The sequence below is a fragment of the Caloenas nicobarica genome, chromosome 22 (genome assembly GCF_036013445.1).
Source record: "Caloenas nicobarica isolate bCalNic1 chromosome 22, bCalNic1.hap1, whole genome shotgun sequence".
Classification (NCBI taxonomy): Eukaryota; Metazoa; Chordata; class Aves; order Columbiformes; family Columbidae; genus Caloenas; species Caloenas nicobarica.
The window spans coordinates 1181300-1206884 of NC_088266.1; the positions used below are offsets into that span (position 1 = coordinate 1181300).

At 54.6% G+C, this 25585-nt stretch overlaps 1 protein-coding gene across 5 annotated transcripts in view; it reads right to left on the reverse strand.

Annotated features, from left to right (window-relative positions):
• Positions 1–12377: 12377 nt before the first annotated feature.
• CCDC30 (coiled-coil domain containing 30) overlaps positions 12378–25585 on the reverse strand; it is a 39135-nt gene continuing 25927 nt past the window's right edge. For 3 of the 5 annotated variants that reach the window (XM_065649939.1, XM_065649937.1, XM_065649940.1), the window contains 12 exons: positions 23649–23806; positions 22451–22691; positions 20584–20757; positions 20089–20298; positions 19298–19455; positions 18588–18735; positions 17646–17767; positions 16532–16673; positions 15131–15267; positions 14943–15048; positions 13603–13670; positions 12378–13060 (listed from right to left, as the gene is read on the reverse strand). In XM_065649939.1, the coding sequence (XP_065506011.1) occupies positions 12847–13060; positions 13603–13670; positions 14943–15048; positions 15131–15267; positions 16532–16673; positions 17646–17767; positions 18588–18735; positions 19298–19455; positions 20089–20298; positions 20584–20757; positions 22451–22691; positions 23649–23806 (1878 nt within the window). In that variant the 3' untranslated portion in view covers positions 12378–12846. The remainder of the gene's footprint in view (positions 13061–13602; positions 13671–14942; positions 15049–15130; positions 15268–16531; positions 16674–17645; positions 17768–18587; positions 18736–19297; positions 19456–20088; positions 20299–20583; positions 20758–22450; positions 22692–23648; positions 23807–25585) is intronic. The other 2 variants (XM_065649938.1, XM_065649941.1) reach the window with 2 other exon arrangements.

The window sequence follows — 25585 nt, forward strand, 5'->3', positions numbered from 1 at the left end:
GTAAGAAGACTAGGCCTAATGTTGCCAGACTAGGCCTGCGCAGGGGCCCTGGGCAGCCCCCCCAGAGCCGGGCCGGCCCCTGCGGCCCCACAGCCCCCGGGGGGAGCAGGGCAGCGGGGGCTCCAGGGCCTTTGCTGTCCCCAGCCGCTGCCCCCGGCTCAGCCCAGCGCTGGGGGGGCCCAGGAGGGGACAGCCATGGGAAAGCACAGCAGACGGGCACGGAAAAGGAACCTTCGCGAGCTTTAATGACCGCTTTCTACCACTCCAACAATTCTTCTTCCAAACTGTCGACCTCGGACAGTGTTGCACCGGAAGCGGGATCCCGGACTTCATCTGCATTCGGCAGAAGAGCAGGAGGTAGCTGGGGAGGATCCCCAGCAGATCCAGTTCCACGTTCAGCGGTGACTGGAGAGAAGAAGCAAGAGCCCATGTCAGTTGGGTGCCCACCTAACAGGACGTGCTCTGTGCTCTGCAGGACAAGCCAGGAACGTCTTTCTCCTGGCTCCAGCTGCCCAGGAATTGCACAGACAAGACTTGCACTCTCTGGCACCCCAGCAAAACCCAACCGCAGCCCCTGCCCCGCCTGAGCGCTGCAGAACCACGTCTGGAGCTGCTCACCTGAGCGCGACGGGCTCCCGCTCCGTCCCCAGCTCTGGCCCAGAGTCTTTGCCTCGCGACGGCAGAGTCGCCGATCGCTCAGGTCCTGCAGGCTCCGTGCTCTCTGCGCGTTGGCATCCAGGTCTCTCCTGCTCTGCTCCAGCTGCTCCTCCCTTGGCTGCTCACGGCGGGTCCCACGAAGCGCTGTTGGGGTCTGACCCCCCCCAGCAGTGGCCAAGCCGTGTGGCAGAAGAGCCACCAGCTCTTGCAGCTCCTGGATTGTGGCTTTGAGCTGCAGAGATATTTGGGACTGCAACTCCAGCTGCGCGGAGAGTTCACACACCTGGATGTGGGGAAAACAACATCTGTCTTAGGCAGAGGGGTCTAAAATCTCCGTGAAACCCAATCTGATGTTTGGATGGAGATCACAGCCGTGAAAACCGCTGGAAAACAATTGTAATGATGGTGAAGCTCAGAATGTCCTCACACAAATCTCTGCTGTGCTTGTTCTCAGCAGATTTTCTTCTCTTCCGGTCACTGAAGGAGAAGAACAGCTCCAATCTAGGAACACGTTCACAGACTCTGTGTACCTTGGCCTTGACCTTGTCCAAGTCCTCTTGCAAGTGGGGGTTCCCTTGCTTCAGGCAACTGTCTTGCTGTGGCCCAGCTGCCAGTGACGCTTCTGCCGGCCGTCCCACTTCTCTCTAGGGAAACAAAGTCACCGGGTACAAAGAAAAAGGTGAGAAGGCAAAATGGGCGTTTTTACTTTCAGTTACAGGTTAATCTACCAAAATCTGTTTTCTAAGGTCATTGCAAAGTGGAGAAATCTCATCTGCTACGGCGTCTGCTCAGCTGATGATCCCCAGCCATCCTTGGCCAGGGAAGACAACCAAGGAAATGTCATCTCTTCATGAAGATCTGTTTCCCAGCACGTTCTTCTCAGCAGATGCCGAGACTCTGCCTTCTGGGCTGTTGCTCATTTCTTAACATAATGCTAAAATCGAACGGGATGTCAAGGCAGGTGCTGTGGTTGGGCTGCAGCCCTTTCTCCAGTGATGGGAGGTGACAGTCCCTACAGCCAACTCTGTGTCTCAACCTTTACGCTGCTCTTCTGCTACACAAACGAAAACCGAGGCATGCCCAAGCCTTTCTGCACACGTATGTGTCTATAAGCGTGTCTCAAGGCTTGCCAGAACCTTCCGCAATTCCAGCAAAACCAGGACAAAGAACCAAGCCCGGTGATGGAGTCCCAGGCGCGTGGGTTCTACCCGCTGGTTGTTGGAAGCGCCCGAGAGCCTCGGGAGCTGCTCTCCTCTGGGTCATTCTCGGCCAGCGCTCACCTCACTCCTGTTCTACTATGTCGGCCGGGCACGTGAAGGCGTCACTCACCAGTGGTTCTTGGGCCGCCTTGTTCTGCGCGTCCCCCAGCTGCTGACGGAGCTGAAGGTTTTCACCTTGCAGCTGGGCCACTTGTTCCTGCAGCCCTTCTGCCCTCTGGACGGCATCTTTCCTCTCCTGATCCCGCTGACAGTACAGAGCCTGCCACTCCTGGGACTGCTGCCGGGCCTGGCGTAATTCTTCCGTTGTGCTTCTTAAAGCCACCGTCTTTTTCCCCAGGGCTTTTTTCAGTAGGTTCACTTCTATTTCCAGACGTGTAGCGTTTGTTTTGGCTTGGTTCAGCTCCTCGTCCAAGCGCCCGTTGGCTTCCAGCACCTCAGACACGCGCATGTCCACGTGGAGCCGTTGCTCACAGTCTCTCTGGAACCACCACACGTCGACACTTTCTGATGTGTGACACCTTCCATGGATCCGGCAGAAAGAGGATGGACCCGACCCCGCTGTCGATTCTGGGGCCCTGGCATCTTCTGCCTGTTCAAAGCCAAAGAACACAAAGGGACAGAACTCAGGAGACCAGCTCAAAAGAGGAGAGAGTGGCAGCATTTCGTACTCGCAGCAGAGGAACTGGGACCAACTTGACGTCAGATTATAAAGAGTTTTCAACAACTCTGCGTTAGGCTTTGCTCATGGAAAAGTCAGATTTGGCATCAGCGTGCAATATAGCCCTAGAAGGAAGACTCTGCACCAAAATCCCTGATGTTACTCACCTCCGGCCCAGCGCTGTTGCTCTCGTTGGCGCCTTCTCCCAGCCACAGCTCGTCCCGAACCTGCGGCTGGGGCTCGTTGCCATCGCTGCTCCCGGGGATCAGAGGCGTCACCCGCGCCGTCCTGCGCCGCAGGAACCGCAAGAGCCTTTCCATGGCGCTGCGATGTGCTCTGCTGCGCTGGCCGCTGCCGGGAGCGCTGCCTGCGGGGCCTGGCAGGCGCTGCCAACGGAGGAGCCGACCCGAGGAGCGGCAGGGACGGGCAGCTGCCTGCGGGCTGAGCCACCACCGGCAGCACCGGATCCACCAGCAGCAAACGCCACCAGCACCGGATCCACCTGCACCAACTACAGCAGCACCAGCTCCAACGCCACCAGCTCAGCAGAACCACCAGCAACCACTGGTACAGGGTCCACCAGCAGCACCAGCACCAGCAGCACCAGCACCAGCAGATCCACCAGCAACCACTGGTACAGGGTCCACCAGCAGCACCAGCACCAGCTTCACCTGTACAACCAGCACCAGCTCTACCAGCTCCACTGGGAGCACCTGCACCACCAGCACAACCAGCACCAGCAGCACCAGCTCCACCAGCAACACCAGTACAACCAGCACCAGCAGCACCAGCTCCACCAGCTTCACCAGAAGCACCAGCAGCAACAGCTCCACCAGCAGCACCAGTAGCACCAGCTCCACCAGTAGCACCAGCTCCACCAGCAGCACCAGCTCCACCAGCAGCACCAGCTTCTACCAGTATCACCAGCTCCACCAGTATCACCAGCTCCACCAGTAGCACCAGCTCCACCAGCTCCACCAGCGCTGTGTGTGCGGGGCCCGGCCAGCGCCCCAGCTCTAGTGACCGCATTTGCTGACGTCATGGGCGGCTCAGTGACGTCACAGGGCGCTGGGGGGCAGAGGCCGGCGGGGAGGGTCCCCGTGCTCAGCACCTCCCTGCGCACACGGGCCAGACAGGGGGATGTGGGCTCCAGGGTGTCGCTCACAGCCGCTGCTCACGGCTCTTGATGAACCGACAGCAAATGCTGCAGCTCAGGGTGCTGTGAGCTGCACAAACCCCACAGCTCACCTCACACACACGAGGCACAAGTTATTTTCCTTGCGGCCACGGTGCATTTTCAAAGGGGAATTTTCTTTTCCAAGCTCAGACCCTTTGGCCTCCACAGCCTTCAGCCGTACGCCCAGGCCTTTGATGGGGAAAGGAGCTAATGACGCCCCACAGCAATTAGAGGCACAGCACTAGCGAGCGGGGCACAGTTCCCCTGGATTTCTGCAGAGAAACAGGCACAAACCCCCCACGCCTGGGCAGAGGCGGCTCCAGAGCTGTGGACACCAGCAGCGCCCACCTGCTCTGCGGGGCGGCCATCGCAGGCCGGCTGCTCCAAGGGGTCTCCTCTTGGCCATCTTCTGGCTTTTGAGCCACTTCCCAGCACAAAGAGGTCAGAGGGAAAAGAAGCTGCAGCTCAGGGAGTTTCTGAACGGGATCTGAGGGCCGTGCTGGGCACAGCGAGGCCAAACCGCGAATCCTGGGGGCAGTTTTGGGCCCCTGACCTCAGGGCTCCAAATGGCGGCACCAGAATCACCTCAGGGCTCCAAATGGCGGCACCAGAGTCACCTCAGGGCTCCAAATGGCGGCCAGAGGGGTGGCGGGATCACCTCACACCAAGAAAGCCCTTGAGGTGCTGGTAAGAGCAAAAAAATCTTTGAGAAACCCCTGGGCATAATGTAGCAAGACTGGGCATAATGTAACAGAAACCTAACAGAGAAACAACAGCTCCATAGAGACCGGACATGAGGCAAAGCGGGATGTCCTTGGCTTGCAAGCTGGGAAAGAGGATTGTTCCACTAAATGAAGAAAGAGCTGGGTGACTTTTGCCGAGCAGCAGCACAAAGTGACAACGCGCTTGTTCACGAAATCAGGCCAAGGAGCCGACACCGGGGGGGCGCCAGCCGCGAAGAGCACAGGGGATAACTAGAGACCCCTGATGGAGACCCTCGAATACCAAAGAGGGACTGCCAGCAAAGGCTGGGGTTATGTAAATCAGTTATGTTTAGGGCATTAACTAACTGGTAGAGACAAATGAATGTGCACTAGGTGTACGGAATAAATCCCCAGAGGTGCAAATCACGCACACGCTCCGTTAGAGGATCGATCCTCCGAGTGCGCTGTAATAAAAGTGCTGCTTTGGAACACTTTCCAAACTGCGTTAAAGAGTCTTTTTGCCGACTTTTCGGTATCGCAGGGCTGGGGTAACGGTTGGACTCGTTGGTCTTGAGGGGGTTTTCCAACCCAAATGATTCTTCTCTGACGTCAGTGTGCCGGGAGGGACAGAAGGGACCCTGAGCCCCCCGGCAGGGGAGGGGAGGGCACCCGGAGGGGGCTGAAGGGGACGTGCCATGAGCTGCGGGGACAGAAGAGGCTCAGAGCCTCGTCCAGGCTCACAGAGGAGTCGTGACGGACACGGTGGGGAATGGGGGGGCTGCGAGTGCTCCCGGAGGGGATCAGAGCTCCTGGCCGTGCCCTCGGGGGGAACCGCGGCCTCCGAGGCCTGAGGGGAAGGCCAAGGGTCTGGGCACTGCTGGGATGCACACGGATTGCACTGGGGGGTCGGAGACACACAACTTGGGGCCGGGGGTGTCCCCAAAGCCACACCCTGGGCTCTGGGGATCACAAAGAGCGCTCTGCTCCGCTCTGGTGAGAACCCCTGCAGGGCTGGTCCGGCTCTGGGTCCTCAGCACAGGACACACATGGACCTGCTGGAGAGGGGCCAGAGGAGCCCCAGAAATGACCCGAGGCTGGACCAGCTCTGCTGGGAGGACAGGCTGGGAGAGTTGGGGGTTCAGCTGGAGAAGAGAAGCTCCGGGGAGACCTTAGTGCGGCCTTTCTGGACTCAAAAGTGGCTGAGAGGAAAGATGGGGACAGACTTTTAAGCAGGGCCTGCTGCAATAGGACAAAAGGTGATGGTTTTATACTACAGGATGGGAAATTCAGGCTGGACGTGAGGTAGAAATTGTCGGCCCTGAGGGTGGTGAGAGCCTGGCCCAGGTTGGGCAGAGAGGTGGTGGCTGAACCATCCCTGGAGACATCCCAGGCCAGGCTGGACGGGGCTCTGAGCAACCTGAGCTGGTGCAGATGTCCCTGCTCATGGCAGGGGGGGCACTGGGGAGCTGGGGAGGTCCCTCCAAACAAACCGTTTGGTGATTCTCTGATTCTGTGCCTGACACGAGGCTGTGGGCAGAGGGAACAGCCCTGCCCGGGCCCTGCAGTCGCTGAGGAACAGCGATGGGAGAACAAGGCAGGATCTGGAGAGACAGAAATCGTCACAAATCTGCAGCAGTGTTTCCTGCCAGTTTAAGAACTGTTCTTGAAAGCATCGCGCTGTGGAGTGAGCAGGGACTACAGCTCCCAGCTTGGTCACTGATCTTCTGGAGGAGCCGCCTCCTTTCCTGGAGTAACTTCTCGTTCTCGGCCGTCACCTGTGCAACCAGCACCTTCCCCTGCGGAGTTTTGCAGAGGGAAATAACACCCAGCGGTTACGCTTCACTCGTCTCTGTCCTCTGTAAACCTCGGAGCGCTTTACCAAAGGGGTGACCCCCAAGCGTGTTCACTCCTAGAACTGATACACTGTGGGATGTAACTTACCCCAAAGAAAAGAGGCTTTTGAGCCGCTTCCCAGCACAAAGAGTTCAGAGGGAAAAGAAGCTGCAGCTCAGGGAGTTTCTGAACGGGATCTGAGGGCCGTGCTGGGCACAGCGAGGCCAAACCGCGAATCCTGGGGGCAGTTTTGGGCCCCTGACCTCAGGGCTCCAAATGGCGGCACCAGAGTCACCTCAGGGCTCCAAATGGCGGCACCAGAGTCACCTCAGGGCTCCAAATGGCGGCACCAGAATCACCTCAGGGCTCTAAATGGCAGCCAGAAGGGTTAATAAGCGGAACAAAAATCTTTGAGAACCCCCTGGGCATAATGTAAGAAGACTAGGCCTAATGTTGCCAGACTAGGCCTGCGCAGGGGCCCTGGGCAGCCCCCCCAGAGCCGGGCCGGCCCCTGCGGCCCCACAGCCCCCGGGGGGAGCAGGGCAGCGGGGGCTCCAGGGCCTTTGCTGTCCCCAGCCGCTGCCCCCGGCTCAGCCCAGCGCTGGGGGGGCCCAGGAGGGGACAGCCATGGGAAAGCACAGCAGACGGGCACGGAAAAGGAACCTTCGCGAGCTTTAATGACCGCTTTCTACCACTCCAACAATTCTTCTTCCAAACTGTCGACCTCGGACAGTGTTGCACCGGAAGCGGGATCCCGGACTTCATCTGCATTCGGCAGAAGAGCAGGAGGTAGCTGGGGAGGATCCCCAGCAGATCCAGTTCCACGTTCAGCGGTGACTGGAGAGAAGAAGCAAGAGCCCATGTCAGTTGGGTGCCCACCTAACAGGACGTGCTCTGTGCTCTGCAGGACAAGCCAGGAACGTCTTTCTCCTGGCTCCAGCTGCCCAGGAATTGCACAGACAAGACTTGCACTCTCTGGCACCCCAGCAAAACCCAACCGCAGGCCCTGCCCCGCCTGAGCGCTGCAGAACCACGTCTGGAGCTGCTCACCTGAGCGCGACGGGCTCCCGCTCCGTCCCCGGCTCTGGCCCAGAGTCTTTGCCTCGCGACGGCAGAGTCGCCGATCGCTCAGGTCCTGCAGGCTCCGTGCTCTCTGCGCGTTGGCATCCAGGTCTCTCCTGCTCTGCTCCAGCTGCTCCTCCCTTGGCTGCTCACGGCGGGTCCCACGAAGCGCTGTTGGGGTCTGACCCCCCCCAGCAGTGGCCAAGCCGTGTGGCAGAAGAGCCACCAGCTCTTGCAGCTCCTGGATTGTGGCTTTGAGCTGCAGAGATATTTGGGACTGCAACTCCAGCTGCGCGGAGAGTTCACACACCTGGATGTGGGGAAAACAACATCTGTCTTAGGCAGAGGGGTCTAAAATCTCCGTGAAACCCAATCTGATGTTTGGATGGAGATCACAGCCGTGAAAACCGCTGGAAAACAATTGTAATGATGGTGAAGCTCAGAATGTCCTCACACAAATCTCTGCTGTGCTTGTTCTCAGCAGATTTTCTTCTCTTCCGGTCACTGAAGGAGAAGAACAGCTCCAATCTAGGAACACGTTCACAGACTCTGTGTACCTTGGCCTTGACCTTGTCCAAGTCCTCTTGCAAGTGGGGGTTCCCTTGCTTCAGGCAACTGTCTTGCTGTGGCCCAGCTGCCAGTGACGCTTCTGCCGGCCGTCCCACTTCTCTCTAGGGAAACAAAGTCACCGGGTACAAAGAAAAAGGTGAGAAGGCAAAATGGGCGTTTTTACTTTCAGTTACAGGTTAATCTACCAAAATCTGTTTTCTAAGGTCATTGCAAAGTGGAGAAATCTCATCTGCTACGGCGTCTGCTCAGCTGATGATCCCCAGCCATCCTTGGCCAGGGAAGACAACCAAGGAAATGTCATCTCTTCATGAAGATCTGTTTCCCAGCACGTTCTTCTCAGCAGATGCCGAGACTCTGCCTTCTGGGCTGTTGCTCATTTCTTAACATAATGCTAAAATCGAACGGGATGTCAAGGCAGGTGCTGTGGTTGGGCTGCAGCCCTTTCTCCAGCGATGGGAGGTGACGGTCCCTACAGCCAACTCTGTGTCTCAACCTTTACGCTGCTCTTCTGCTACACAAACGAAAACCGAGGCATGCCCAAGCCTTTCTGCACACGTATGTGTCTATAAGCGTGTCTCAAGGCTTGCCAGAACCTTCCGCAATTCCAGCAAAACCAGGACAAAGAACCAAGCCCGGTGATGGAGTCCCAGGCGCGTGGGTTCTACCCGCTGGTTGTTGGAAGCGCCCGAGAGCCTCGGGAGCTGCTCTCCTCTGGGTCATTCTCGGCCAGCGCTCACCTCACTCCTGTTCTACTATGTCGGCCGGGCACGTGAAGGCGTCACTCACCAGTGGTTCTTGGGCCGCCTTGTTCTGCGCGTCCCCCAGCTGCTGACGGAGCTGAAGGTTTTCACCTTGCAGCTGGGCCACTTGTTCCTGCAGCCCTTCTGCCCTCTGGACGGCATCTTTCCTCTCCTGATCCCGCTGACAGTACAGAGCCTGCCACTCCTGGGACTGCTGCCGGGCCTGGCGTAATTCTTCCGTTGTGCTTCTTAAAGCCACCGTCTTTTTCCCCAGGGCTTTTTTCAGTAGGTTCACTTCTATTTCCAGACGTGTAGCGTTTGTTTTGGCTTGGTTCAGCTCCTCGTCCAAGCGCCCGTTGGCTTCCAGCACCTCAGACACGCGCATGTCCACGTGGAGCCGTTGCTCACAGTCTCTCTGGAACCACCACACGTCGACACTTTCTGATGTGTGACACCTTCCATGGATCCGGCAGAAAGAGGATGGACCCGACCCCGCTGTCGATTCTGGGGCCCTGGCATCTTCTGCCTGTTCAAAGCCAAAGAACACAAAGGGACAGAACTCAGGAGACCAGCTCAAAAGAGGAGAGAGCGGCAGCATTTCGTACTCGCAGCAGAGGAACTGGGACCAACTTGACGTCAGATTATAAAGAGTTTTCTACAAGTCTGCGTTAGGCTTTGCTCATGGAAAAGTCAGATTTAGCATCAGCGTGCAATATAGCCCTAGAAGGAAGACTCTGCACCAAAATCCCTGATGTTACTCACCTCCGGCCCAGCGCTGTTGCTCTCGTTGGCGCCTTCTCCCAGCCACAGCTCGTCCCGAACCTGCGGCTGGGGCTCATTGCCATCGCTGCTCCCGGGGATCAGAGGCGTCACCCGCGCCGTCCTGCGCCGCAGGAACCGCAAGAGCCTTTCCATGGCGCTGCGATGTGCTCTGCTGCGCTGGCCGCTGCCGGGAGCGCTGCCTGCGGGGCCTGGCGGGCGCTGCCAACGGAGGAGCCGACCCGAGGAGCGGCAGGGACGGGCAGCTGCCTGCGGGCTGAGCCACCACCGGCAGCACCGGATCCACCAGCAGCAAACGCCACCAGCACCGGATCCACCTGCACCAACTACAGCAGCACCAGCTCCAACGCCACCAGCTCAGCAGAACCACCAGCAACCACTGGTACAGGGTCCACCAGCAGCACCAGCACCAGCTTCACCTGTACGACCAGCACCAGCTCTACCAGCTCCACTGGGAGCACCTGCACCACCAGTACAACCAGCACCAGCAGCACAAGCTCCACCAGCTTCACCAGAAGCACCAGCAGCAACAGCTCCACCAGTAGCACCAGTTCCACCAGTAGCACCAGTAGGACCAGCTCCACCAGTATCACCAGCTCCACCAGCAGCACCAGCTCCACCAGCAGCACCAGCTTCTACCAGTATCACCAGCTCCACCAGTAGCACCAGCTCCACCAGCTCCACCAGCGCTGTGTGTGCGGGGCCCGGCCAGCGCCCCAGCTCTAGTGACCGCATTTGCTGACGTCATGGGCGGCTCAGTGACGTCATAAGGCGCTGGGGGGCAGAGGCCGGCGGGGAGGGTCCCCGTGCTCAGCACCTCCCTGCGCACACGGGCCAGACAGGGGGATGTGGGCTCCAGGGTGTCGCTCACAGCCGCTGCTCACGGCTCTTGATGAACCGACAGCAAATGCTGCAGCTCAAGGTGCTGTGAGCTGCACAAACCCCACAGCTGCTCCGAGAGCCCCGTAAAACGCTCCATGGCAGCGGCTTTTCCTGCACTGTAAAATACCTGGGAGACTCAACCCAACGCTCGGATCAGCTCAGAGCTGGAATCCTGCTCTGGCTGTTTCAGCCCAGGAAGCTGCTGGGTTTGGAAAGCCAGCAAGTGTCACAGCCCTTGGTGCCCCGGCCGTGTCCAGCCCCAGGCAGAGCCCCCGGGGACCCCCTGGCATGGGGACATTAGGCTGTGGGCAGAGGGGACAGAGGGGACAGAGGGGACAGAGGGGATAGGGGCCGGGCAGGGCCGGCTCTGGCCAAGGCGGCTCCTGGCAGCACCACAGCCAGGGCTGGACACCCTCTGCCCTGGTTGTGCCCCCCAGGGGGGACCTGTGGGATGTCCCCACACACTTCTAGGTTCTTTTGGGGTGACAGCCCCTCTCAATGTTCCTGTCACTGCCGTTTGGCTATTTTGCCGTGGACGCTGGTGACACTTTTGCAGCGTCCCTGCTGCTCCCATGTGTCTTTTTGGGGCATCCTGAACCCCTTGGTTCCCTTCCTGGGGGTTCCCAATGCCCTTCGCACTACTTTTGGGGTGCCCTGGACTCCTCCATGTACCTTTAGGGGCAACCTGGTGACCATGAAGTGCCTTTGGGACAGCCCGGACCACTCTGTGTTCCTTCTGGTGTACCCGCAGCCCCTGGGTGTGTCTTTCCTTGCACCCCAAGGTGCTCTGGGGGCTTCATAAAATCAGCAAACGGTTTGGGTGGAAGGGACCTTCCCTGTCCCCCCAGTGTCCCCCCTGCCATGAGCAGGGACATCTGCACCAGCTCAGGTTGCTCAGAGCCCCGTCCAGCCCGGCCTGGGATGTCTCCAGGGATGGTTCAGCCACCACCTCTCTGGCCAACCTGGGACAGAGTGGCAGTTGCACTTCCACCCCCGCCACCCTGAGAACTGGTGTGGCAGTTGCACATCCCCCTCTCAGAACCGGGGCCTTCAATGGGGCAGTTAACGGCTCTTTGTGGAGACCCAGAGTCGGTGGGCAGGGTCCTCAGCAGAGGAGGGGCCAAGAGCACCCACAGCCCAGAGAAGCCGAGAAGCTTCTCAAATGCCCACAGTCAGGGGGTGGGGGCGTAGAGAAGCCGAGAAGCTTCTGGAATGTCCACAGCCAGATCTGAGCAGACTATAAATGGGGTTCCCGCCGAAGACCCCCTTTGTGTGGTCTCCTCGGAGCTGCGGGTCTGCCGTGCTGCCAGAGTCCCTCCCCTTAGATGGAGAAGCCATCTAAGGTAACCTCCTGGGATGGGGAGCGCCTCACCTCCCTCCCTGTGTGGGTGAGTGATAAATTACTGAATATATACTTTAATAAGTCCTTGCCGAGACAGGCAAGTGTTAATGTCCTCGCTGAGACAGGCAAGTGTGAAGTCCTTGCTGGAACAAGCAAGTGTTTATCTCTTATGGGCAAAACAGGGCAGAGAGGGCTCTGGTTTGTTTTCTTGTGAGTGCACGTGCGCACGCTGTGGATCCTCATTATTCTTATTTCGCTGCACCCCAAGTAATCTCCTAACCTAATATCCAAACCTGTATCTTATGTTATCGGAGTGCTAACTAATTGTATAAACCCCGTTTCTAATTGGTTTACTTGCAGTACTTTTCTGGCCAGAATAAAGTTTGGTTTGGACGTTGTCGTCCACCTAAACTTATTTTGGGGTGCTTCTGTGACAGCCAGGCTCTCACCACCCTTAGAGCCAAATGGTGCAGATCTCCCCCGCTTTCTCCTGCTCCTATTTCCTTGTTCTCTCTACCTCCCTTCATCTCCCCCTGGTCCCTTTCCCATCCAGCTCTCACAGCCCTTCCTTACCCCCATCTTCCTTCTCCACACCTTCTCATCCTCCCCTCAGTGCTCAGGTGCCCCCATTCCCCTCCCAGGCTTGCACAGAAGGGGTAAGATCCTGCAAAACGGGGAAAAACCAGCGTCTGAGCACAGATCAAGGGGAACAGAGAAAAGCGAGCAGGTGGCAGAAGGGAAGTTACCCGAGTTTTATTTACAAAGTTTGTAGCGTCAGACTGGACGAGGAACTGGGCTTCAGGGGAAGATCCGCTTCACCCCACCCCTCTGCCACTTCACAGAGCTGATCCGCAAACTCCAGCCCGCGGGTGGGTCTGGGAGCACTCGTGGAGTCACAGAATGTCCTGAACTGGAAGGGACCCACCTGGATCATCGAGTCCAGCTCCTGGATAAACCCAAAATCCACACCATGTGTCTGAGGACATTGCCCAGTCTCTTCTTGAACACTGTCAGGCTTGGGGCTGTGACACCTCCCTAGGGAGCCTGTTCCAGAGCTCCTCTTGCAGTTGGGCAAGTTGAAAACAAGCTGTTGAATAATTCCGTCGCAATGTATCACAGAAATCACTAGATCTGTCCATTTGGCAATTCTGCCCCTGCAGTCCTTGCCACCGCAGGGCAAGAGGAGCCCCAAGCCTTGCAGTCCACCTGATATTCTACAAATCAGAAGTTCTCGGAGCTGATGCTGTGACTCTCCTCCTGCAGCTGGGAGGCTGTGGTGTCTCCAGGCGAAGCTACATTTAAATACCCGATCTCAGAAGGCTGAGAGGGGGATAAGCAAATGGATGAGTCTTGGCTTTCAGCTTCTCCATCAGGCTTCATGTCTGGCGTGGCCTTCGGGGTGCCGAGGGCGTCTGGCGGTTCTCGCGACGAGCAGCTGGAAACAAATTTCCTCCCTTCAGTCATTCTGCAAACTTTATGTGACCCTGCGCAGCCCCAGCGCTCCTGCCAGCAGCTCCGCCAGGCCGCGCGGGGCGACGCTCAGCGCTTCGCTCCTGGACTAACGCTCCGATACTTTTCCTCCAGCCGAGTCGCTGACACCCTCGTCTACCCCAGCACCTCCTCCCACTTGCGACTCTCCTCCAAAACCCCTGGGCACCAAGCTGATTTCTAAACCCCTGACATAGTTTGAAAATGTCACTTCTCCATTCCATTATTTTCAGAGTCTTTTTAATACCATTTTCCCTACAATTTGACCCAAACAGGCGGGGTGAGCTCCACGGCACCCGGAGGCTGTAAGCAAACCCCTCTGCCTTCCCCTTGCCTGTTCTGGCACCATTGTCCTATAATTTGACCACCCAAAAATGTAAAAAGAAGACCCTTGGAGGTGAAGACACAGGGTGGAGCAGCCAAAAGGCTCAACTTGTCCCCCACCACACGCAGAGGCATTTCCTGCCTCCTCCTTTTACCCCACGGTACCTGGCACGGGGAGGTGGCAACACCTTACTCTGTCGTTGGCGTTCGGGGAAGTCAACACTCTTGGAGTCCTGGGAGGAGCAAGAGAGACCATCAGAGGAAATTCTGCGTGTCAGACCCCAAATTCAACACACAGCCCTGGTTTACACGGTGCCCCCAGCTCCACCCACAGTTCTCCCCAAGAACTCCAGCCCCACAGGGGTGATCATCATCGATTCGTCCTTTGGGTCTGAATTTAAACTTTGAAAATAAAAGACCTATCTAGCCCAGGTGAAACAAAGAGAAAGAAATAAAATAAAGCAGAACACACAAACAGGCCTCAAACAGCACCTTCACCCTTAACAGCTCATTTCCAGCTTTGGTTGGTTCCCTCCAAATTTCAAAATGTACAAATAAACTTCCAAATGCACCTGTTTTCTTTGAAGAGCTGCTGAAACACAACTTTTGACTTTTCCTGGATTTTTCTCCATTTCTCCCCCAGAGTTCTTCATTAACTTGGTCAATCCACAGCTGGATTTTTAGGTAAGGCATAGCTTCATTTAGTTCAATTTAGTCGATATTATCAGTCAGCTTGATCTGAGGTTTTTTCATTGACATGAGTAACATTCCCAAAAACACCGCTCTGGGTTATTTCTCCTAATTTTCAAGCTAATTTAGAAACTAAGGTCTTTTAACCACTCTAAATCTGCAAAGGAGCCAAAGTGAAATTTCTGTCCTTGTGAAAAAGGAGAGAATCACGGAACAGTTTGTGTTGCAGGGCCCTCCCCAGCTCCCCCAGTGCCCCCCCTGCCATGAGCAGGGACATCTGCACCAGCTCAGGTCGCTCAGAGCCCCGTCCAGCCTGGCCTGGGATGTCTCCAGGGATGCTTCATCCACCACCTCTCTGGGAACCTGGGCCAGGCTCTCACCACCTTCAGGGCCAAGAATTTCTACCCCACGTCACCCCTCCTTTAATTTAAACCATCACCCCTTTTCCTGTCGTAACAAAGGTTCTCATGGCACAGCAGCTCGGAGATGGAGCAGCGTGACAAGCGTATTGAGCTTCCAGCTCCCCACAAAGTCCCTCCTCACCTACAAAACCGTCACAATGTGTATGGTGCCCCTTCCTTCCCATCCGAAGGGTCAATTCATCTCCTGTCCAGCACCCTCAGCTGCAGCCCCAAACACCCACCCTCGTTCAAGGAGCATCTGGGCGACGCTCTTGGTCACACGGTTCGGTCTGAGGAGTCCTGTGAGGAGCAGGACTCGATGACCCCCCCGGGTCACTTCGACCGTGACACGTTCCCTGACTCATGGGCAGGAACAGCAGCTCCTGCCCGTCTGCCGAGCCCTCCCCGCCTCACCTCCGCGTTGGGAGCCCGGCTGCTCCTCGGCGCGTGCTGCCCGTGGCCGCAGAGCTGGAGTTTGCCCTCGTGCAGCCGCACGTTCTCCTCGTCCGGGAGCTTCACTCTGAGCACGTCACACACACAAAGGCACAAGTTATTTTCCTTCCAGGCACAGTGCATTTTCAAAGGGGACCAGCAGTGCCCACCTGCTCTGCGGGGCGGCCATCGCAGACCGGCTGCTCCAAGGGGTCTCCTCTTGGTCACTGATCTTCTGGAGGAGCCGCCTCCTTTCCTGGAGTAACTTCTCGTTCTCGGCCGTCACCTGTGCAACCAGCACCTTCCCCTGCGGAGTTTTGCAGAGGGAAATAACACCCAGCGGTTACGCTTCACTCGTCTCTGTCCTCTGTAAACCTCGGAGCGCTTTACCAAAGGGGTGACCCCCAAGCGTGTTCACTCCTAGAACTGATACACTGTGGGATGTAACTTACCCCAAAGAAAAGAGGCTTTTGAGCCGCTTCCCAGCACGAAGAGTTCAGAGGGAAAAGAAGCTGCAGCTCAGGGAGTTTCTGAACGGGATCTCAGGGCCGTGCTGGGCACAGCGAGGCCAAACCGCGAATCCTGGGGGCAGTTTTGGGCCCCTGACCTCAGGGCTCCAAATGGCGGCACCAGAGTCACCTCAGGGCTCCAAATGGCGGCACCAGAGTCACCTCAGGGCTCCAAATGGCGGCACCAGAATCACCTCAGGGCTCCAAATGGCGGCACCAGAATCACCTCAGGGCTCAACATGGCGGGCAGAGGGGTGGCGGGATCACCTCACACCAAGAAAGGCCTTGAGGTGCTGGAGCGAGTTGAGAGAAGGGAACGGAGCTGGTGAGGGGCTGGAGCACAAGGGTGATGGCAGCGGCTGAGGGAGCTGGGGGTTCAGCTGGAGAACAGGAGCTGAGGGGAGACCTTCTGATCTCTGACCTGCCTGAAAGGAGCTTGGAGCCAGGGGTGTCGGGCTCTGCTCCCCAGGAACAAGCGCCAGGACCAGAGGAAACGGCCTCAAGTTGCGCCAGGGGAGGTTGAGGTTGGATCTGGGGAACAATTTCTTCCCCCAAGGGCTGTGGGGCATTGGAACAGGCTGCCCAGGGCAGTGCTGGAGTCACCATCCCTGGAGGGGTTGGACAGACGGACATGAGGTTCTCAGGACATGGGGCAGTGCCAGGGCTGGGGAACGGTTGGACTCGATGAGCTTGAGGGGCTTTTCCAACCAAAATAACTCTGTGATTCTACGAAATGGGTTCCCCCAAGGGCAAACTTGAGCCAGGAATTTCCCTTTGGGTTTCTGTCCCTACGCGGACACGTCGGTGTCCCTGGGCACTGCCGGCTTGTCCCCAAGCAGCGTCAGCCCCACGCACGGAGCAGGAGCAGCGCGTCAGGCAGCGCTCCCCATGCTCCGACCGGCTGTTTCACAGTGTGATCCCCTTGCCTGCAAACCTGCTGTTCCCACACCTCATCTCCTTTTTGCCTGAATTGCATTTCTTTTTGGAAGAGGCATGCTCTCACAAACACACTGCAGCTGCTCCCTGCCTTCCCTGGCAGAGGCCCTTGGTGTGTTCTCTCACCTTTTCCACTTGCAGCTTTGACTCGCTGAGCTCCTTTTCAAGCTGCTTAATTCTGCTGTCCCTTTGTTTCACCTCGTGGATAAAGGTCTCCTTGGCTCGGCGGATCTTGTCTTTGTGGCGGAGCTGCATTTCGTTGTATTTCCTGAGGAGGCAGAGAGACAAACATCAGGCTGGGAAATGCTTTTGTGTTTTGGGCCAAGAGCAAGGCGGGAGATGTCCTGTATTCATTCAGGCTTTTCAAAGCCTGAACTGAGAACCTCAGCCATCCCCCAGCTCCTTCTGGCTGTGCAGTGAAGGCAGAACGAACATACCGACGTTCCCAGCTGCGTCTTTCCACCGATTCGTTTGGGGTTTATTTTTGTTGCAAAGCTTCTGTTAAGTGTCAACCAAATGGAAACTGATTGAGGGAAAGGGACCCAAAGCTATTCCTAAAACTGAGTCCCGGCTTTACAAATCCTTGTGCTCGCCCCTCTCAGCTCTTTATACCAAACTGAGTTAAAAATTTATCAAAACTGGAAGTAATGGGGAATAGGTAAGTGTGGGCAAGCAGTTTATTTGGGTGGGGATGCAGGTAGTTAAGAGGAAGTACTTTGGTATGAGGAGAAAAAAGGCAGAAAAAGATTAATCCTTAAAAACAAGGGTCAGGCAAGCAGGTGGCAGAAAGGGCTTGTTCAGAGCTGTGACACAGGGGTTAAACATTTGTTACTGCTGAGACTTGTGATCGTTGCTCTTCCCCTCAAACTTGTTCTGGTTTATTTTTACCCAGTTGGGATAGAAAGGAAAAGGATGTCACACCCAGGGAAATCTCTACCATATAAGAGATACCTGCCCAGGTTTGCTCAGAACTCACGTCAAAAAGGCTATTTGTGCTGCAAATGAGATCAAAAGTGCTCCGGGGAGGAACCAGCGGCTCCGTGGAGCATCTGCCAGCGCTGGACCCGGAGCAGCAGCACACGGGCTGAGGCAGATCTCTCCGTGCTAAAGCCTCAAACGGGAGGGACAAGAAAGGCCACGGAACAGCCAAATCCAGTGTCACTGCCAGGCACACAAAGAGAAGTTCCTGGGTTGATTTTTGGGGGTCTACACATCCCCTGCCTGCTGCTGCAGTCGTTACCTGACATACAGATCCTTCTGGTTCAGGAGACGAACTCCTTCCTCATAAAGGGCTTTGTTTTCCTCCTTCAGCAGTGAAAGTTGCTCTGAAAGCTGCTGGTTCTCCTTCTGACACTGGAAGTGCTGGAAAACATCTATTTTTTATTTGTGTGCACGTCCTCAGCTGTCGGGGTCCCTTCGCCTCCTTTCGCTCTGGTCTCCAAAGCTGCTCTGTCATCAATCCCAGTGGTTCCCACTATAGATCACATCCCTCTGCCCCCCAAGGCCACCGCCTCCTCCCCTTACAGAAGGGGGAATGTGGATTTCTGTGCTGCTGGGGGCTCCAACTGGGCAGAGAGAGGTAACGCATCCTCCCAGACAACAGCCCCCGCCAAAATTTTCCTGCAAAAAGCTCCATGTTGGGCAAGAAAAGAGGAAGGGGGAGGGAAAGAAGCCATCAAGCTCCTTCTGTGCCCTCGGAGCCGCGTCCCCAGGAATCCTACACAAGATGTGATGGTGCTTTTCTTCCAGCTCCTGTTTAAATCAGTGGGATCTGCAAGTGCTCAGCACCTGCCTGGATGCGACCCCGTAGGTCAAGAGGAAACGGCCTCAAGTTGCACCAGGGGAGGTTGAGGTTGGATCTGGGGAACAATTTCTTCCCCAAAGGGCTGTGGGGCATTGGAACAGGCTGCCCAGGGCAGTGCTGGAGTCACCATCCCTGGAGGGGTTGGACAGATGGACATGAGGTTCTCAGGACATGGGGCAGTGCCAGGGGTGGGGAACAGTTGGACTTGATGATCTTGAGGGGCTTTTCCAACCAAAATGACTCAGTGATTCCATGATTTCAGCAGTTCCCAGGTACAGATTTCACACTGGGATGGTCCCATTTCCCCCTAGAGCTCAGTGTTCTGCTCTGGAGCCACCGGCACAGCATCCCGTGGGTGATGAGGACCCTGCAGCTCACCTCGCTCGGGGCAGGTTTCGTCTCATCTTCCAGGACGTGCACAGTCTTGGCCTGCAGCTCCACGTGCATCTTGGCCAGCGACGCCTCCGTCTCCCGCGAATGCTGGAGCTGCTGCTGCAGCTCCTCCACCTGCTGCTCCAGGAGCTTCCTAAAAGCAGGTGGGTGGGACAGTGAGACACGGGGATGGACATCAGCCTGTGCTGTGTCACCGTGACTGCGTGGCTGGCTGTGATCTAAAAACATTGTGCTGCACCTGCCCCGGGCAATGCTGAGGGTAGAAAGAAATCCCTATATCCTGGTTGTCCCCATGTCCAGTGGCACACGAAAGGACACACGGTGTATCTGGGATCATCCATCCCAGCTTGTGGCATCCAAAGGGTAAAGCAAATCACGGGGCTGGCAGGAGGGACCTGTTGCAAGAGGACAAGGGGTGATGGTTTTAAACTAAAGGAGGGAGATTCAGGACACACATGAGGAAGAAATTGTTGCCCCTGAGGGTGGTGAGAGCCTGGCCCAGGTATCCAGAGAGGTGGTGGATGAACCATCCCTGGAGACATCCCAGGCCAGGCTGGACGGGGCTCTGAGCAACCTGAGCTGGTGCAGATGTCCCTGCTCATGGCAGGGGGGACACTGGGGGAGCTGGGAAGGTCCCGTCAACCCAAATTGTTCTGTGATTCTATGCAGCACAGGCCTTACCCAGCTCCAGGTACCTTTTCAGCTGCTCCTCGTGAAGTTCTTGCTGCACACGAGCTTCATTTTCTCGGGCCTCCTTCAATTCCTCCTCCAGGAGCTTCTTGTCTGAAACATGGGCCTCTGCCAGCAGGAGCTGGTGCTGGGAATCTTTTAGCTTTTGCTGGAGTTTGGAAATCTCGGATTAAAATGGGACACGGATTAAACTTTCTGAATTTATAGGCCAGTATCTGAATCCAAGGGACTCAGATCCCTTTGATGCCTCAGTACCTGCGTGATGGGAATGGAATTTTTGCTTCCCTCTACTCAAAAGTGCTTTTGCATGTCTTGGTGTCAAAGTCCATGTAAAGTAAAACCTTTCCAACAGCTACCAGATGCTGTTGTCAGGAATTAGCAACAATCCTTTTCTGCACCTAATTTGATCCTGCACGCTACAAAACCAAATCCAACAATTCATGCAGAAACGATGCCACGGAAAACACAAGCGTTTGCAATTTACTGCAAACAGCAGCGAATCTCCTGGGTGATGACGGGACCTGGGCTCCCTGCGCCTGCCAGCGCTGCCACCAGGATTTTCAGATAATGAGCTTTAGAGACAGGAGCTGAGCCATCAGATTGGGCTTCTCTTGTCTTGATTACGCTCTCACTAACAACAGACGTTTTTCCTAAAATATTTAGCCACATGGTCTCTAGCAAAATGGACTGCAGGGAACCGATTCAGGAGTTGCTGGTGCATCTTTTGTGCAACTACAGTTGCACAAAACCACTAAAAACGTATCTCCAGGGACCTTAGCTCACCCTGCCGAGTTACCTTTTTTTGTGCTTCGCGTACTTTGGATTTCTCCTGCGCAAGTTTCTCTTGCAGACTGCTCTGCAGTTTATCAGCCTGGGAGCACCTCAGGAGCTCTTGTTCGAGTTCTTTGACCTTCTGCTGGCTTTTTTCCCACTGGGCTGAGAGTGAGGAGCACGTTTCCGTGGTGTCCGAGAGTTTTGCCCGGGCTTGCTTCAGCTCAGCTTTGACCTGAGTTTCAAAAGAAAAAAAATCCGAGTTCGCACTTTGATATCTATCATCTGAAATGTCTTGATTAGGAAAGGGGCAACGGGATCACTGGGCAGTGAATAACAGAAATACAGGGAGCAAGTACAGCAGGTTTTATTTGAAGGCAGCGTGATTTCCAGGGAGCTGTGGCAGAGCACACTCGAAAGTACTGTACAAATGTAAACGAGGTCCAATCTGTTAAAACCAGCACATCAGACCTTCCGCAGCTTGGAAAACGATGTGACGCTCTCCCTGCTCTGTCCCTACCTTGCTGCATTCCTGTTGGAGCAAGAGGTTTTGCTTTTGTAAGTCGACGTTCTTCTCCCGTTCGTATCTCAGCTCCCTCTCGGCCGAGCTGCACAAGTTCTGAACGCGCCGCAAGTCCTGCCGCAGCTGCTGCATTTTGTCCTCCTGCTGCTGGAACCTCTCGTCGGACGGACTCTGCGGGAACAGCAAAACAACACAGGTTACACGGAAATTAACTGCAAGGAAAGACAAAGATCGGTAGTTAAGAAAGGTAGAGGTGCGCCAGTAGGATTTAAGGGCATTTAAGTAGGAAATGGATAAAAAGCAGGCAGCATTTCGTCTGCCCTCACACTACGTCCTGCTCCCTGCCCTGTCCATCCCCCCAGAGAAGCCGACACAACTCTTGAGGTTGAGGAAGAAGATGCAATAACCTGGATGAGGGAACAAACCCCTCTTCAAACTGACCTGTCCAACCAAAGCAAAACCACCTCGGTTGCCTGTAATTCTTGTGGCACCGTCTCGCTGAGGCACCCAAGGGCGGCACCTCCAGCCCAGCGGCAGCCGGGACGGAGCAAGTCCTGGACGCGGCACAGGAACAGACACACTGGCACAACCCGACAGCAGCCTGGACACCGCGAGCTGGCCACTGACAGCCTGTGGTGGCTTCCAGAAAATAACTGAGTTCCGCGTTATCTCGATCCGAACATTTGACTGAGTTTCACAGAGATTTTTGACCGCTCTGCCCAAGGCAGACTCTTTTTCCCTGCGTACAGGTGTGTGAAGCCTCCACGCAGATGCTGATGAAGTCCCAAAAATCTCTGCAGCTTGGAGCTACAAATCAGAAGCTTCTCATGTTTGACGTATCAAAATGCTTCTTCCCAGCTTCAGCCACCTGTCGATCTGCATTCCAGCCTCAGCCTCTGTTCTCAGGAGCAGGTGAAATGCACTGAAGATCGAGCTTCTCGGATAAATCCCCAGATAAATTCCCAAACTAGGAATTACTGATCCAGCACTGTGGGATCTGGCAATGTCATTTGTCCTCCAGATCAGTTCAGGTTTGTGTTTTGTCCTTGAGATCATTTCAGTTTTGTGGTGTTTTTCCCCCACCTGCTTCCATCGGGATCCTTTTCATCATCCCCTCTACAACCTGTACCTCGCTGACAGACGTTTGTATCTGCTCTAACTGCGCTGATTTGCCTCCTCTTGCTATCAGTACAACTCTGATCCTCTCCTCTCCACCTCCTCTTCTCTCTTCCAAACTCTTGTATATTATCTTTGATCCTCCTCAGACTCCCTGTCCCAGGTACCTCCATTATTTCTTCCCCCTCTGGCAGTTGTAGCTGCTCTTCCCTTTCTTTTTTATATCACACGGTAAGAAAGGTGAGAAAATTGCATTTCAAAGACAGCTAAACCTGGCGATAAACAGGGGACTTGCCGTTCAGTTTATTCAAGTTCCCACTACGTCCAAAAACACAACGGAAGGAAACAGCCTCCAGTTGTGCCAGGGGAGGTTGAGGTTGGATCTGGGGAACAATTTCTTCCCCAAAGGGCTGTGGGGCATTGGAACAGGCTGCCCAGGGCAGTGCTGGAGTCACCGTCCCTGGAGGGGTTGGACAGACGGACATGAGGTTCTCAGGACATGGGGCAGTGCCAGGGCTGGGGAACGGTTGGACTCGATGAGCTTGAGGGGCTTTTCCAACCAAAATGATTCTATGAAATTATGACATTCACACTTTCCAAACATGTTCCTCAAGGAAACCAGTCAGTCTCATCTCCCCACTGTGTGCTAACACTGCGGTACTGGTTTCCAGTCTGCTTTAATTAGGTTTTGCCATTAAATTAGGGAAAAAAAAAAAAAGCACAGTGCAGATGGCAAAGCTGCCCATACCTGTTTAACGTTCCCATCTAAACTGCCTGCAGAGCTCTGCGACACGAGACACCTGGTCTCTCTCTGCACCGTGCCTTGATTCATCCTCCAAGTCTCTTCTCTGTTGCCCGGCTCCCAGGTAGTCAGGAGATCATGTTTTAGCCGGGCAATTTCTTCCAGTAACAACTGTTTTTCTTCATTGCTCTCTTTTAGCTGCTTTTCTAGCTCCTCCCTCTTCTTGTTGCTTTCCAGTAATTCAGAACTTGAAGGAGAAATAGTAAAGGAGAGAGATAACTACACATATCCAAGGGAAACCACCAAAGTCCAGCGAAATGCTCAAGGCAACGCTCAACTGTCTTGGGAGGCTCCAAAGGGGATTTAATCCTGGGTCTAGCAGTTCTGGGCAAGGGTCATTCTCTCCTGGACACTGACCCATAAAAAAACACATGTCCAAAGGGTCAGCTCATGGTTATTCATGCGTAGGTGAAGCTCTGAAGGAAACGCTCGCACGGGGCCCGGGAGCTGCTCTGCGCCCAAAAGCATTTGCTGTACATAAGTACAGGCTCAGGTCTGACTTATCTAAACCCAAACTATATGTCTCTATAAGCTAATCTACCCGTCTTACCCTGGTTTGGCTTTATTCATACCTGGTTACCCAGGTAACTGAGCTGGCTGTAACTCGCCTGGAATTAATCCAAGCTTTTCCTTACTTAGAGCCTGAGCACGGATGCTCCAGCTCCAAATGGGAATTGATCTACTGAAAAAAGGAGAGTCGGGGGTCCTGCAAGAGCTTTATTTACAACCCCGACAGCCGCTGACACCCGCCCTCCAACAACTGAAACCCACGGCAGGACGTGTTTCAGCAGCAGCCGGTCCCAGGAGCCCGAGCCCACGACGGGAGATTTTTGGGACCGTTTTAGTCCAAAAGCTCCGAGCGAAGCAGCCTCCTCCCTAAGGACAGATCTCGGTTGTACCCTTCAGAATCTGGAACAGCGGCAGAAAAAAAATAAAGGTTTCCTGCCGACCGATCGTGATGACACTAAGGGAAATGCTTATTGACCAAAATCTCTACAAAGAGACGATGACCCCATAATGAAGACACGAAGCCGCTGTGCCCGTTTTTGCCACAAGCAGCACTACAGGGATTTTTAAAAGACTAAAAAAAATAAGTCAGCAAAGATAAGGAGCAGAAAGTACCACAGGCCTTGTTCAGGTTTACCAGAGCAGTTCTTGTTCATCCCTCAAGTGTTTGATCTGTTCTTCCAAAAACAATGCTTTAGCCATCTGCTCTTCACACATCCTCTCCTCTATATGCAGATCTTCATGTTTCTGCTCGAGTTCGTTAATCTGTTCTTTTTCTTGAAGGAGGTCAGAGACCTGTAAGGTCAGAAAACATCACGACTTTGATTTTTCTTTGGTCTCATGGAAACCTTTTGAGCAGTCTATGCAATCTGGGGAATCCAGCGAGACACGGCTTGTGATCCTGCAGCTAAATTATTGGAGTTCTTCACCCTTGAAGATTCACGTGCAAGTCCTTTTTTTTCTGCATGGGAAGCAGCTGGTGTAAACCATCATCAAATCCCACTTCTTTATTTGATTTCATCCTTCTGGTGCCCATCTGTAGTTCTCAGGGATTTCTGTGCCATATTTGTCTACAAAACCAGCAACTCTTGGAAAAAACGGGAAGACTACAAGGTCTGTAATCAGCTGTCTCACACGGAGCATCCTCCACCCAAGTCAAACAAAAGAACTTCCTACGGGGGCTGCTCCCCACTCTCAACGTCACCTAATGCCTTAAACACCTGGAAACAGACCCAAAACCTGAGCCATGGAGAGAAGATGCCAAGGAAACAAAAGGGGCAAGAAAGGAAGGCATGAGGAGCCCAAATCCTTCAAAGAAAAACTGCTATGAAGCCCACTAAATGCTAGCAATGACTTTTATTCCTAAACCTTTTGAATCAGTAGCTCTGCCTGAGTTTATGCTAGCACTAATAGTTCAATTCCAGGTCTTCTCATCTACCCCCAGATGAATTTATATTTGAGTAACACAAAAGCAGCTTGTGTCTGCATCAGACACCAGAACAACGGGGATTTCTTTACATTTCTCGCCTCTGTATCTAACGAAGCGTTATCTTTTTGTACCTTCTCATGGGATACATTAATGAGATCCCCTCTTGCTGATGTGCTCTGGAGACTCAGGAAGTTATTACAATGGTTTGTAAAGTCTGATTTTGAGTCAGGCAATGCCTGGTGAGGAAACAACAAGAGCTCGAGGATGTAATACGCCCTTAACTACAAGCTCAGAAAAATCTTTCTCCTCTCAAATGTCCAAAAAGCTCATAAAGACATGAAGAGCGTTCCAAGCAAACGCAAAGAGCTCTCCGCATGGCATCAGTTTTAAAATTAGCATTATAATTTACAAGAACAATACTATTTGATTTACTCGTATGCGTTGGACATCGTGACAAACTCAACGCTGAACAAGCTCAGAGCTTGACCTCCACATGCGTATCACCCACGAGAGCCCAATGGTTTAACGCCAAGGGAACTTCCAGCACTTTTGGTAAACGATCCGTCCCAGTCCAGCTGCTCCAGCCAAAGGGAACGAGCCCGTTTGTGAAGTCAGGAATCCCAAACACACGCAGACTCCTCTATTTTATAACAAAGACTCTTACAGTCCAGCGCAGGCCACTGGGTTGCACCTTGGAATCCCTTTGATGGAAGAACCATCCTCTCCTTCGGCCAAACCAACTGGTGGCTGAACTACAACCAAACTGCCAGGACCGCGTGGTTTTGACTAAAAGGTCCCTGGATTACGAGTAGATTGAATTATTGGGATGCAGAGGTTAAAGAACGACTTTTGCCATTTTTCCCATCGTCCCCCAAATCAGATAATCCCTTTGTATGTGTCACAGACTGACCCAGCCCCTTCCTAAACCGCTCTTTAGCAAGGCCTGGTCTGCGTCCCCAGCTCTCACAATGTGAATTTGTCGCCTCGCTGCCCAGGTCCTGTCCTCTAGATGCCACTGTTCCCCCAGTCAGACTCTCGTCTGTGTGCGGTTGCTCCAACAGTTCAGGACTTTCATTGTTTTTTACTTACGTTCGAGGAAATGACATGACTCAGAGCTGGTTGAAGGCCTTTCAGAGTGCTAAAAA